At 41.3% G+C, this 15535-nt stretch overlaps 1 protein-coding gene across 2 annotated transcripts in view; it reads right to left on the bottom strand.

Moving 5' to 3' along the window:
- The window catches only part of UXS1 (UDP-glucuronate decarboxylase 1), a 55498-nt gene extending 40680 nt beyond the window's left edge, over positions 1–14818 (bottom strand). Inside the window, exons 1-2 of one of the 2 annotated variants that reach the window (XM_083884854.1) lie at positions 14692–14818; positions 2296–2323 (exon numbers count right to left, since the gene is read on the bottom strand). In XM_083884854.1, the coding sequence (XP_083740980.1) occupies positions 2296–2323; positions 14692–14788 (125 nt within the window). In that variant the 5' untranslated portion in view covers positions 14789–14818. The remainder of the gene's footprint in view (positions 1–2295; positions 2324–14691) is intronic. The other variant, XM_083884853.1, reaches the window with a different exon arrangement.
- Between the last annotated feature and the right edge of the window lie 717 nt (positions 14819–15535).

Genomic DNA, 15535 nt, shown 5'->3' with positions numbered 1-15535 from the left:
TGATAAAACATTTTCCCTTAGGCAAACATCTCACTTTAAGCTTATCCAAACACACAGGAAAAAACCCCAACTGCACTAAAATGTGTCTTCAGTGACCACCTGATGGGCAATACTGACTTCTCACACCAATGTAACTCATTTGAAATGAGGCCAAGAATGAAGTATGTTGTGGTAACTTATGAAAAGAGGACACTGTCTAAAAGGCTGGTATCTTGCACAAATCTGTGTGGTCTCTTTTAGCTGATTGTGTAAAGCGTCTCAGTTATGTTCATTTTTACAAGTGTAGAATATGTATTTTTAAATTCTACCTCTCCTATCAAGGTTTTGCAATTTTCCTTACATTTGTGTAATTATATTTTTTTTTCAATTAAACTTTCTGAAAGAGGAATTATTTATCTCACAGTAGTTAAGTTTTTGCATACTAGAGGGTTCATGGGTATCCAACATAAAAATGCAGTTCTTTCAAGTGAAAAACAGAGCTCCTTTTCTTGGGACCTGAACTCATTACACCTAGAGAAACAGAAGATCCTTTGTTAAGCAGACATATATATATACACCACACTGTTAGAAGTTAAAGCAACGATTCCCTTCATAATCCTCTGTAAAACTCTCACTTTTTAAAAAAAGTCAACTCAGTCTATTACCGAAGCAAAGACCTTACTGACCAGATTCATTTGTATCTCTAAAGAATACAGTAAATTCCTACACTAAGACACATATTCCCTGAACCATCTGTTCAAGCTAAGTTGTCATTTATTGCACTAGTGGCAAATAAAACCCCTGCAGCTAATGTAGAACGAATTTACTATAAGGAATGGATATTAAGATATCCTGATGGATTTTCAAAATGTTTTCCCAAGTAATAGAAAACTACAAAAAATATGCAAACAACTGTGGAACAGATAGCGTTTCCTCTCTTATAAGTGAGGAAGAAAAACTTGGAAAACCCATCAGAATTTAAAAAGGTCCCCTCAAAAATATTTCCTACTGTTTTTTACTCACAAATCCTGCAACTCAAGGACTGGCAAATCTGCAGTCTATTTTTTTAATGAGCATTTCCTCCTAACAAAGACAATCTTACTGGCTGAGGACCAACATCAGTCCTTCAGAAATAATTTTCTCCCTCAATAGCTCTATAAAGGACATCTCAAGTAAGAATTCAGAGGCAGGGAGTGGCAGAATTTGTAAGGACAGCTTATCAGGAAATAAACATCCTGGAGTCCACCTGTCCTCCACAAACCCCTCTCTGAGGTTCTTGTCCTTTGTTAAGAAATGCTCAGCTGCTCATGTTAACAGCTGCTAAACTGCCATAGTTTGCTGGTCATGATAACATGGTAATCTAATTGATATCTCCATCTGCAAGCCACAGCAGCCCAGCACCTGTTTGCCTGACAGCTGGGTACTCTTTGCATCAAGGATGGGATCCAAGAAGAGTAGAGTGGACCACTTGGGACAGGAACACACCCCAGGGTGAGCTGTCCTGGGTGAATTAGAGCCTAGAGAAAATTCATTATTATTCTTATTTTGTCTCAAACTTTCCCTATTATGTGCTGCTAAGAGTGGCAATTGAATAGCAAACCCTTTTATTAGCAAAACAACATGGTGAAATATTTTCTCCTCTATACACAATGACTTTGCTGTAGGGAACAAGCTGTCCCCACATTCTTTTCAATTTCTTTTGCAGCTGGGTCTTCCCGGTGAATTTTCCTGCAGGACAAACTCACATGCAAGCAGAAATGTGAAATCTGCACATTTTGCATACATGTTGTTTGTCTTTCTCCTTCTAAAAGAAAAAATTCTAGGGAACAATGCAGGATTTTTTTTCAGCACTTAAACCATCATATTCTCTACCAATTAACTGTGGAGGAGGAAAAACTCTCCAAAGCACATTTCTGATTCTAGGTACAGAAATATAATAATGTCAAGCAGTGGCGAATGTGCTGCTCTTCAGTATTTAAGCCCACATTATCACTGAGATACAGTCACATCTGCGCTGAGGAAAAGAAGACTCCAAGCCTATACAACCAGGTATGCTAACCAACTGGCCAAAATTAGAAGACAAACTTGTGCAAAGAAAAGCAGATGAAGTGTGAGGAAAATCTTGGGTGAGATCTACAGCAAACCATTTTTGAGACTGAACACTTTTTTAAGAAAAAAATGCTATCAGCTACTTAGCAACCACCCAAACAATAATGTGAGTTGCTGTTTTTCTTCCTACCTTATATATATTAATGGGGAATGCAAGTTCATTTTATTAAACATAAGGATATTCAATACAAAAATTATATACATTACCTCATATTGACAACGTTTCCCCATACAGCTGGAAAATAAGAAGAGAGAACATTAGAATGTCATATAGCAGTACCTGAGGTAATTTTTTCCTATTCTCATCAGAAGGAATTTAAGACAACATAAAGTATGTTCATCACAAATTATCTAAGTTACATATACACCCCCCATATATAAGTGTCTAGAATTTAGTTTCAGAGTATGGGTGGAATCTTGATGAGATGACATGAGACTGAAAAAAATACACAAGAATTATCTAAACCATAATTTATCACTGCACACAGAATAAATAAACCAGAACACTTGACTTGTTTATTAGGGATACTGGAAAAAATGACGTGAGCAAGAAAGGAGCCCTGTAGACCCGAACCACACAAATTGGAAAGTGCCAAGTGACACAAGACTGGCCACTACAGGTGAGAGCTGAACCAGTCCCAAGAGGTGCCTCAAGAGTCCTGCATTAAAGGTAGCAAGTGCTTCTGTGCACGTATAATTGTGTCTAAATACATATATACTGTGATGAAGAGACAAAAGGTATCTAAGCAATATAACATAAAATGCCTCTGTAAGCAACCAAAACTCATTTGTGACTGTTTGTATGGAAAAAGTTTTACAGAAAGATAAATCACAATACAAAATCAAAGACCAAAGATGTAACAGGTATTTTTGGTTCACAAAAATATCCAGCTGCCCAAATTACTTTCTACTAGAAAAAATAAAATCTTCTGCTCAGGATTTTGGTGATTATAGGAAGAGTATCAGAACACTGACTTTGCTATTAACTTTCAATTTGGAAACAGAATACAGTTTAAAGTGAAAAAACAAGAAGCCATAAACCAGGCTACACTGCCAAGGAAGACTTGACAAGTCTGCATCATAAAGATAAGCAAGGTTAACACAGAACAGTTTTGTAAGGGACTCTGCAAAACAAGCAACACAGGAAATATACTCCAAATATCTCCAGAAAATCATTCTGGAGTTGCTCTTTAAGAGACAAGGCTCAAGCTAAGCACCCAAATTACACTGGGTCTTAAGGAGCAGCCATATGCAGTATTACCATACATACAGAAGACTTCTAAAATGACCACAGATTTGGTTAGCTGTATTGTAGATCTTGAGCAGCAGCCAGTAACATATTTTGCCTACCTTTAGGCTTTGCACATACATTTCCATCACTATTACTCAATGAGCTCGAGCAGAGGATGAGATGTTACAAAAACAAAACAAAACACGCTGCTACAGTCACAGGCACCTTCCAGACAGGAGAAATGAAACATTCCCAGGAAGGAGGAGCGGGGAGTACACAAATGAGGGTTCAGTAATGCAGTTGTTCTAGCCCTCAGGGGATGGCAAAGCTACTGAACTGTTTTTAAGTGCTGAGTGCTGCTGAGTAATTCACGAGTAGCTCAAAAGAATCCATGACAGACTACAAAATAAGCTGTAGGAGGGCCCTGTGTTATCTGTGGTGATACCATAAAACCTCCTGCCATCTTCCGGGGAAAAGATAGGGAAACTTCATTATATAAGAAAAAAAAAATCTATAAAATCCAACTGAATTTTAAAATAATTTGGATTTTGTGTTAAGTAGATAGAGTAAATTTAATGTTGTGAAAACTGGATACAATGTTGAGCACAGTTAAATTCAAGTTATTTACCCTCTCGCTGGGATTTTAGAATAATGTTATGACAACACTAATGGAAATACAGTTTGCTTTCTTTCAATGAATGATGACGATCTGGCAGTTACAGGTACAGAATTCTCCAGTTAAACACAACTGAGCTATACTGACAAAGAATTATTTTTCTGGGCTACAGAAACCCATACAAATAATGTAAGTGGTTGTGCAGTGGCAGGAAGCATCTGGGTTTAGCTGGTGAAGTAGGAATTGATTGAAGGAAAAAAAAAAAAGGAGTTGCCAGCTGCAACACAAATACCACTCTCCCAGTTTTGTTGCTAAGACAGCGAAGCCACATTGCACACAAAGAACTGGTTTCCTAAAGAAAACATGTGACTTGTGTGTGCCCAGTGTCCACAGCAGGGGAGGGAAGCTCAAAAAGGCATTCACATCCTTCCAGAAACACTGTTTTTGATACTCCAGTTCTGTAGGAGTACATGACTTTGCATTAAACTTTTATGAAGCATATTGGGTATCACTGAAAAAAAAAATAAAAAAAAATTAAAATTGCAAAATTAACCACACAGGAACTATTATACAGAGAGATCTGAAGAACCCTGAAGTCTCTTGTGTAGAGAGATGTTGCAAAAATTCACTTCAACATACTGAATGTCCTCACAAAGGATTCTGAACCCACAATTCTAAAAAGGATCTCTTTGGTTACTGGTGCTCACATGGAGCTTGCACCAAGGCTGAAGGGATCAGAGCTAAGAATTTTGTACAAGAGTGGAAATAAGGTTTGGCTGTTTTTCTTCCAAATACACAGCTGTTTACATAACAGGCTTACCCAGCAGCAGAACCAGAAGCACAACTCTAGCTCACAGAGGATTTCCTTGCCCTAAAGGTTAAGTCAAGGCTGGTTTGACATTCAGGCAAGAATGATGAAACACAGAGGTAAGCAGGTCCAAATCCACAAGCAGAACCATGAAAATTACAAGCCTAAATTCAAGATGAAAATCCTTGCAGGCATCACAAAATCATTTGACAGGTGCATCGAGTTCAAGCCCCAAAAGCTGCAAACATGGATGGTTTAAAAATCTTCCACATCAGCAAGGTCACGAATTGGGCACTACACATAAACCCAGTTTTCAAAAGCATGAGATTCCTAATGGACCAAATTTGAGCAAACACTAACACAACCCAGAACTTCACTGTAAAAGCCAGTTTTAAAAATTCAAGTCTAAAGCCAAATCTTTTAAGCCAAAAGGTATTAATCCAGGATAATAATCCTGTGCCAATTCTCGGACTGTAGAGATTTAACACCCTCACCCCCCATAGAACATACTCTGTGAAGAACTTCCAACTCATCCAACTAGAGAGCATTCATAAACATAGTCTTCCTGCCATGTGCTGGAACTCTTTGCAAGGGAAGAATTCGTGATTCATTAGACTAGACAGAAGCATGACTTGTAAGCTAAGAATTAAGACACACACCTACAAGAGAAAAAGACACAGGTTCTACTTCTTCTTTCAAAGACTGATTGTAAACCTCACCCAATGACTGATTAAGGTTATACTAAGTTGCCATTAGGGAAGTGATGAGAATATCTGAATTGTTGTAGCCTGGTTAAATGGCCTGTAGGAGGAGTACAAACAGGACTACACCTACCTGTCTTGAGATGATTTTTTTTCCTTTGCATCCTTTTCATAAAACAACAAGAGAAATAATTTTTACTGCAGCATTTTTGCAAGGATTAATTGCAGGTACTATGAAGAGTAAAATACATAACTTATTAATCATTCCCACAGACATTACACTTCAAAGTGAAGGCTTCCAGGGAAGAACAACATGCCTTGAGTGAAAGGATGGAGAACTCCCTAAAAGAACCTTTTTTAGAAAAAAAAAAAAAAAAAGATTTGTTTCTTAATGCCCTAATCACAGTATTGTTATTAAAGAGGTATTTATATTTATCTGACTAAACATTAATCACTCAGGGTTTTTAGAAAACCCCAATGCTTTTTTTTTTCTTTCCCCAGCCTCTGAGATTAAGCTGTAACTATTTGGCAAACACAGCCTTACATCAAATTGTTGTAGGTTTTCAAGACTTCACAAACCTACCTTAAAAGACAATTAGTCATATATGAGTAAAGAATGTGTTGTTGGTTTTTTTCCTACTGAATATATTTACATTCCTGGTAATTTAAAAGTTCGTTTAGTTTTTCTAGAGAAGCCCTGTTCTGAAATGATGCTGGATGAAGAGGACTGCAATGACTGGGATACTGTCAGCTAAGGAATACTCCAGGAGCTATCCTCTGGATACAAACCAACCCTGCCTACATGAGTTAAAAAAAAAATCCCAAAACAACAATACAAACTACAAAATCTCTGAAATCACACAACAGAAACCCAAAGCACTTGGCTGGGGTTTTGCTGAGCATCTACTAAATGGACACTTAAATATCATAGTCAGACTTTTAACTCTGACCAGCTGCACTTCATAGCAGCCAAAGGTTATCTTTCCAGATCCTCAAACCATAAGAATAGGATGTATGTTTTTATCTGAATATCCTTTGAATTTGTCATCTGCAGTAATACTTTTTGTACAGGTTCTATAAAATATAGATTACTGTACTAAGAGAACATTGCATGCCATAATTAATTCATCCACAGTAGGCTGGGGAACCAGAAAAATAACACTGCACAACCTGAAGGTGGGAAAAAACCACAATCCTAAAAGAAGCCTCTACCTTTCTTCTCAATCAGTATCTGAAATTATTAGTGACAACACTAGTTTCAGCATCACACACATTTTGAAACAGGTATTAAAAAAAGCAAAACTGTGATGTCCATAGAGATCCATCTGTACCAAAACCAGATGCAATTTCTTTTAAAACCATATTCTTTCCCAACTGCTTTGTTGTTTGCATTTCCAGGACACCGTGTAATAGAAACTTTTACACAAACTTTTGCCTAAATAGATTTAGCTGAAAGCACAGGAATTTTCCCCTGTATCTCCCTCCTTTCAATTTCTGCTCCTCCTAATAAAAAGATTATGAGATAATGTTTTTACAAACAGATTTCACTATCAACAGGAACAGTATGCTGGAATGATATGAATTGATATGCAGTTATATCCAGAATTTCTAGAGCAAACTCATATGCTCTGAAAATCCAAAGTGAATTGCCTCAGTCAAACTTTCCATTTCAGCGGTGCAACAGTATTCAAAAGAGGGTTTGGGGTTTTTTTTGCGTAAATCTGACTCTCCACAGTCACTCAGCAACTTCAGTCTCCTGGAAAAAATATGGTTTTTCTTTCCATACGCAAACCTGACACAATGGGAGGGCATGCAAAGGGACATAATAAAATGCTTTTTAACACAATTGCAATTAAGTTTTTATTTAATTACTTTACATACTTAATAATGTAAAGAAAACAATTATTTTCTTTAGGAGACTTAATAAATTATTAATAAAAATAAAATCTTATTTCCCACACAACATCTTGTGCTAAACTGGAGAAATATGGCTTTGATGGACTACTCAAGAGATGGCAGTTGGGTGGCTGCATCCAAGTCTCAGAGCCCAAACGGAGATCAGTAACAAGTGGTGTCCATCATGGAGGTATATTGGGACCAGCACTGCTCAGCATCTTTATTAATGACACAGACAGAGCAACTGAGTGCACCCTCAGCAAGCCTGTAGATGACACTGGGCTGGTAAGTGTATTGAGGGAAAGGATGCCATGCAGAGGGACAATAACAAGCCTAAGGAGTAACCAAACATGAACCTCAAAGTTCCAGGCCAAGTGCAAGGTCTTGCACCTGGGTTGGAACAATCACCTCAGTACAGACTGGGTAACAAGAGGACTGAGAGCAGCCCCATCAAGAAGATCCTGGGAGTACTGGTGGAAAATTTGGACATGAAATGGCAACATGCACTTTCAGCTCAGAAAACTGAAAATCATATGCTGGGCTGCACCAGAAGAAGTGTGGTCACCTCGTAAACTGAGGTGATTCTTCCTCTCTACTCCACTCTCATGAGACACTGCCTGCATACAGCTCGAGGGCTCCCAGGACAGGAAACACACTGACCTGTTAGAGAGGGCGCAGAGGAGGGCCACAAAACATGGTCAGAGGTATAGAACACCTCTCTTATGAGGACTATCTGAGAGAGTTGGCTAGAAGAGCCTGGAGAAGAGAAGACTCTGAAGAGACCTTATTGTGGCCCTACTTAAAAGGGACTTATGAGAACAATGCAGGAAAACTTTCTAACTAGGCCTGTAGTGACAGGACCTTTAAAAGGCAATGGTGTTACCTGAAAGAGAGTAGATTTAAGTAAGATGCGAGGAAGCAACTCTTTACTGTGAGAGTGGCAAGCCACTGGAACAGGTTGCCCAGAAAAGTTGTGGATGGCCCACTCCTGGAAACAACATGAGGGTGCACAGGGCTCTAAGCAACCTGTTCTAGTGAAAGATGTCCCTGCCCATGGCAGTGGGGGACTGGACTAGATGATCTTTAACGGTCCCATTCAATGCAAACCATTCTACGATTTCAAACCACCTTTTATAGTCTAGATTCTTTAAGAATAAAAACCCCTTTTCAACTGTATTCCATCTGTAATTCCAGCAGTATGTTATTTTGCTTTAGAAAATTATTTTACTGATGAGAGTATTTTGCACTATTAGTGGAGATAACAACATACAATTACTAATCATAACTTTGTATTAAGAAATGTCACCTTCCATTGAGTGAAGTTTATGATTATGCTTTTGGGGAATGTACAACTTGAATATTAAAAAAGATTAAAGAAAAATACACCTCTGGTAAGTCTACACAGATCTCTGTATGACAAGTAGTTCTTGTTGCATTTCCTGAACTGATGCCTTGCTCAACAGTAAAGTTTCTGGCCCAAATCAAAGACAGCAGATAGGAACTGTAGCTTTTCTCACATGAGAAGTATCCTAGACACAAGGACACAGGGTTTGCTAAGGGAAAATGCTCTCTCTGTAACCTGGACAGCACCACTGCCACTCTATGTCAACCCTTCAGCTAGTGATCAACTAGCAAAACAAAGGCAACACAATCACCAGGAAATTTCTCCACCCTCTCTTAAAAACAAACACTTAAACCTTGGCAAACCAATACTCTCCCACAGCTGTGAGATATAACATTATGCAAATTTTCTTTCTTTACAAGAATTAATGGAGCTTCATACTGCATGGGAAGGTAGCCAAGGATACTTTTTCTTACATTTCAATTAGCATCTTCACTTTATGACTGAATTTTGTTCTTAGCTTCCCAGATGGTTATTAAGTCTTTTTTTTACTTCTCTGTTCACTGTTACTACTCCTTCCTGCCTCATATCTTCAGCATATCATTCTTTACCACTCACTCCTCCACTGACCCATCTGTTGATAGCTAAGACTGTTTCCAGTGGACTCCCAGAATGTTCCAATGGTCAGCACTATAGCTGAAGCAAACTCACTTTTCCCAGCTACCTTTCACAAACGCCTTCAGGTAAACTGATGCAATAACCCCCACCTCTCCCTCTCTACAGTCCATAAATCAGATGCTGAAAACTACCAGTTTCAATCAACCTTAGAAAAAAAGAAACAAGCAACATAAATGTTAGAGAAATATTCCCCTTTGCAAAAACAGAGGGTAAAGAAGGTGGAAGCTCTAAGAATGTTTGTCCTTGAGTAGAATGATGACGCTGCTATCGCCTGCACCTGCTGCAGAAGAGACAAATACTAAGTGGAGGTAAAAGATTAAAGACAAATATTAAATGGAGATAAGAGAGGAACCATAAGATTAATTTATCCAGGATGCAAAAAATTGTTTTAAAACATCATGGCTAGCAAGGCATAATTCCTGACCAACAACTGAAGCATGAACAAATTTTCATAAGCTACACCAGTACAGCTAGTTGCAAGCCTGATGAGCAGGGACAGTGAACTTATTTGCATAAACCCAGAAATGAAAGGCAACTGGGTGAATGTGAACCCACCCAGCAAATGTTTTGGGTTTGATTTTTTTTTTTTTCTGGTGGAGAATCCATGGCAAGCTGACAAAAAAAGCAAGCAAGCTTGATGTCCTACACAACCATTTCTAACTCTTCCATGGCCAATCAACCCTGACATCTACTTATAAAATGGCTGGGGAAGGAAGATTTCTGATGCTGAATAACATTGAGACAGCCTGATAACTGCTTTTCTATCATGAAAAGCGGAAGTAAAAGCTTATCAAAAAAACCCATTAAGTACCATTTAACCTTCATTTTGAACACATGCAAGACAAGCAACATGCAAAAGGCTGGTAAGATTCAAACTGAAAAGCTCACTCACACCTCGACATTTTGAGAAGAGAATATTGCATTCTTTCCAGCTGACAAAAATCTGACAAAAACAAATGGCTAATCTTATAAAACAAAGGATAATAACCATGCAAACTAACAATGCCGTGAACAGTCAAGCCACTACACTACAGGATGTACTTCCCTTACATTATTTTGACATTTCATTTTTAAGTTGTTCTAATAGCTGTGCTATAATTTATCTCACAAAGGAAATGAGATCTTGAGCTTGGACCTCCTGACAGCACCCTACTATTGCATTTTCCCCCTGGAAAAGGAACAAGGGTAGTGATAATACTTCCTGAGAACCATTTGATCTACAAATGAGTAAGGAGAACTGTTCTACTTTACCAGAAACAGAGCTCTTAAATTTTTCATTATGAACATGCAACTGCCCTGTCATGTCAAGACATCAGCAGGTTATTTACAGTAGCATCAAGATTAAAGCAAACCATGCAGATTGATGAGCTCTGGTCTTTAAATCCTGGCTACAAAATCGTAAGTGTATTTCCAACAACTTAAATAAGGTCCTGATTCTGCAAAGACAGTACCATTGAAGCATGACTGCACGTCCATGTAAAGCTGAATAAACATTTAAAACATCCAAGGGAGTGAGCTCAAGGTGTCTGTGTATTGACATTCCAACACAAGGGTCGGGTTTTTAAAAACAGAACACCCTCTGCCTGCATATAAGTCATCCATATTGTGGTGACACTGAAGCTTTTTAACATTATTGATTTAATTGACTGCTCTTTTATGATCTGTCTACCTTTCCCATTGCAGACAACAAAACCCACTTCATCCCTCTTTATAATAACCTCATGTTCTGAAGCTGTGGTTTTACAACAGCTTCAAGACGATATAAGTGGAGCTCATGACTGAAAGAATTTGTTTTGGTCCACCTTCACACACCCCTTCCCCACACTCTGGTTAGCATTAGCACTCCTGCACTATTTTGCTAGCGGTTAAATCAGCGGAAAGTTGGAGCAGAAGACTTCCCCCAGAGGTTGAATTTGCACTGCCCTTTTAAATGGGCAAAGTTTCCCACTATAAGAAGATAGCACTGAGTGAGTCAACTAAGCTAATTATGAATAGTATTTAAAAAAAAAAAATTGAGTAGCAGTCTGACATATTACAGAGCGATTCAGACAGCTTGCTAGTGCAGTATCTCCAAATTCATCACCTGAGCACTGGGGAACAACATCACCCCTTTCACTTAGGGCCTACAGAAAAGGCAAAAGTAAGTATAAAATTTTTCTCCCTTCCTTTTCCCAGGAAACAGTTGCTTAAATTACAACAGCTTTTAATTGCCTGCTGCACAGATATGCTCCTTTTGACTTCTATTTTTATACATACAAATCACGCACAGCACAATGTCTCAAGTGAATTATTTTTTAAAATTAATATAAATCAGATTTACATAAATGAGGCATCAAATACCACCTTAATTCAAATCCAAATCAAGGATCTTTCTGGCTCTTAGTGCTACTAGGGAACTGAGTGAAGTCCATAAAGGAGTTCTAGGGATCTTTAATATGACCCTAACAGTGTCATATCATGGTGGGACTTCAACCAAAGTAAACAGGACTCCTTGGGAGAGAGTCTCCTAACTGCAGAGCATGTGACAGGAACACTGCCAGCAGCACTGCCAGCTTTTATCCCATTTTACCACTGTGTGCTGCCTCCTCAAGCTGGGCCAAAACAGCTGTCAAATAGCCATGCTGTCAAACAGCTGTAACACATAAGAATTATCTCAGTCCAGACCAGTTCCTTCATCTGGCGCACAACAAAGAAATTTCAGTCACTGTATGGATGTGGAGCAGAAATACCCAAGACAGCCCAGCCATGCACCACCTTGTGTGAAACTACCAAGAGAGCCACTCGATGACTCTTGAGAGTGAAATAACTCACAGCCTTTCAACTGTAAGCAAAAAGTACTTTCTCTAGTTAAACTCACACAGAGAAGTTCTTCAGGCATCTTTGGAACAAATTTCCATTCAAAGGCAAAAGATTTCTATGAAATAAGACATTTTTTCTAAATGATACTCCCAAAACATTTGCTCAGGGTTTCACACACAGGCTGACAAAATGGCACTACTAAAAAAGTCTATCCTCTAGTTCACAAAAAAGTACTGTACTTGCCAACTATTCCATTCCTGTAGAATGTGCTCCAAGTCTGAATGCCCATGCCCCAATACTGAATGGAAATTCATGGAAAGGAGGCGCACAGCCTAAAAACACTTAGTCATTTGGGGAGTACTTCAGAAAGAAGGAATGTAAGAAGTGCCAGCACATACACCTACACCAGCAGCTCACTTTTCTCAGATTCCCTGCTATTTCAGTCGGGCATTATCTGACTGCAAGCAGAGCGTAGTGATGATTCAGTAACACTGTGGGGAGTACCTTTTCAGGGTAGGTGAATGGGATCATAAATAATCACTTCTGAGAAAAGCAAACAAAAAATATTCTCTCTAGTCTGATAGACCAGTGGCATCTGCTACCATATCACACTACATAGCTGACACCTAAGGATTCCACTACTTTTGATCTGTAGTCAAAAGATGGGAAAGCACAGCATGTTAGATTTGCAAAAAACATGTTCCCATCAGACACCAACTTATTCCCTTTTCAAGCCACTTTTCTGCCATACTGACCTGCAGTCCCTCTCCTCCTCCAGTTTCTTTCTGAATCCCAAAAAACCCCAAGCAGTCAGAAGGCTTCTTCTTAAGGCTAACTTTTACTCACAAAGTTAGAAAGCAAACACAAACTACTGTCCACAGAATATAATCAATAGCTAGGTCCCAATGTCCATGTCAACTGCCACTCATATTCAGTTTTCACAGAAGCCTATTAACTTTTGTTTTGAAAACTACCATTTTTAGCAAAACATGTAAGCCTTTCAAAGTAAGAACTGGCATTAAGCTGTCAGGATGATGCCTTGAGAGGCTACCTAGAACAGAGGCTAAACAGCATTAAAGGAATAAAGTAGGTATTTATTAAAGAGACCTTCAAAGGATACACCTTGGGCAGTACAAGAGCTCAGCTAAGGCTACACAAGATGGACGACGGGTCACAGGTTTTCACTCTTTTATAAGTTTTGGTCTATTCACATATTGGGGTTAATTGTCCAATTACGGCTTCAGGTTATGAAATCTCATCTTTCCAGATTGCTCTCCTCTATTTGCTGTTTATACTTTTTGGGCCTGAAGCTGCAACAGTTCTCAGGCTGGAAAAGGATTGTTTTGTCTAACTAAACTGTGAAGAGACCTTCCTAAAACTTTATATGAAGTTCAGAGTTATATATTAATGCAATACAGAAACTGGGAAATATGAAAGCTAAAACTTCAGGCATCAAAGATGCAAGGGACCTGAAGTCACTTGGACAAACACTGTCCTGAAAGTCAGAGCTGAAACACAACTTCAAAGGCAAGAGAACTATCTAAATAGTGAGGTCGAGTATAGACAATACCATGTGGTAATGAGGGCATTTGCTGTGTTTCTGTGATAGGAAACACCACCCCTCTGACAAATTTACTTGCGTTGTACTTCACCTTCCCAATCCAAAGGGAGGATGTGAAATGTGATGCACACACTCGCCCCCAAAGCCAGCTCACCTATATGTATGTGCCTTCAAGCATCAGGAGAATGGTTTGCTCCACACCTAAACTGACATCGTCCTGTCCACACAGAATCTACCTGAGCCTGAAAACAAAGCAGGCTAAAATAAAATAAATTAAAACTGCAAAAGAAAAAACAAATAAGGGAAGAGAGCTGACGGGACGACGTTTTAAATCCATCTTAAATCTATCTGACTCACTGCTAGTAAGTGAAGTCATAAACATCCCCGTCACCAGCTATTCTAAGGTTTTCTCAAGCACCTCTGTGCCTCTCTCCCGGCTCCTAAGACTCCAGCTACGCGCTGAGTTAATAAACAAACATTTATTTAGCCCCCAAAGGACTTGGGAGGATTTTACAAAAACTAGACACGAGGCCTACCCTGGAAAAACTTCCCCGAGGGCTGCTCACCGCTACCAGGTGGCGATGGGGGCGGACAAAGCGCGGTCTGAGGAAAGAGCGGCTGCGGAAGCGCTCCCGAGCCCCGTCCCGCCCGCACCGCTCCCCGCGCGCCCTCGGGACGGGGCAGGGAGCGACGACTGACGGGGGACGCCCGGCACGGCACCCGGGAAAGTTTTGGCAGGGCAGGGAAGGGGAGAACGCCGAGCCCGGAGCCGCGAGGAGCCCCTACCCCGCCGGGGCCGGAGCAGCCGCGCTGCGGCGCGCCTGGAACGGGGCAGTCAGCGGAGTGCGGGACGTGCCGCCGCATCCTCCCCCTCATCCTCCTCTCCCCCATGGCGGGGAGGGCACGGAGGGCGCCCCGCCAGCGGGCAGTGAATGGCCGTGCCAGATCCGCCCCCACCCCCGCTCACTCACAGGCGACGTAGGCGACGAAGGCGAGCCCCATGAGCAGCTTCATCCTCCTGCGGTTGATGGCGGTCAGCAGGCGCAGCAGCGGCCCCTTGCTCACCATGCCCCGCGGCGGCGGCTCGCAGAGCGCGGGGCACGGCCGCGGCCACCCACGGCTCCGCTCGGCCCCGCTCCGCCCGCCCCGGAACCGCCCGCGCAGGCGCGGCGGCGGCGCGCGCCCGCTCCCCCGCCCGCCCTCCCCGTCCCTGGCCGCGGCCGGAGCGGTGGCGGCGCATGCGCGTGCCGCGCTGTTCCCTCAGAGCGGGCGGCGCGCTCCCGGGCGCGTTCCCGGCGGGTGCCGCTTCCCCCCCGGCGTGCCCCGGGAAACGGCGCGCCCGCGGCCTCCCCTGGCCCTCGTCTGCTCTTTGGGGGTGCTTCAGGGCCCGGCGGGCACGGTCAACTGTCGCCTCCCACTGTGGTTGTCCTTGGGCGGTGACCTGCTGGCATGAACAGGCCGACGTGGGCACACACATAGACAACACGTGTGTCGCGTTGGCACCGTCGGTGTCTGGTCCTTTGAAAGCACCATTTGCCTACTCCCCAATGTGCTTTCCAGATCTGCACAGGTGTCTGCATAGTAAAGAGAACCACTTGGACGCAATTTTGCAGAATCGTAGAATATTCTTAAGTTGGAAAGGACCCACAAAGGTAATCAACTCTTGACCCCGCAAAGGACAGCCCCAAGAATTACATCGTGTGCCTGAGAGAAGTGTCCAAATGCTTCTGTCAGGCTGTGACCACTTCCCTGGGGAGCCTGTCCCAGTGCCTGACCACCCTCTGGGTGAAAAACCTTATTGTGACATCCAGCCTA

This window comes from Zosterops lateralis, assembly GCF_965231275.1.
Source record: "Zosterops lateralis genome assembly, chromosome: 2".
In the NCBI taxonomy this organism is placed as follows: domain Eukaryota; kingdom Metazoa; phylum Chordata; class Aves; order Passeriformes; family Zosteropidae; genus Zosterops; species Zosterops lateralis.
This window is presented reverse-complemented; position numbering and strand designations above follow the sequence as displayed.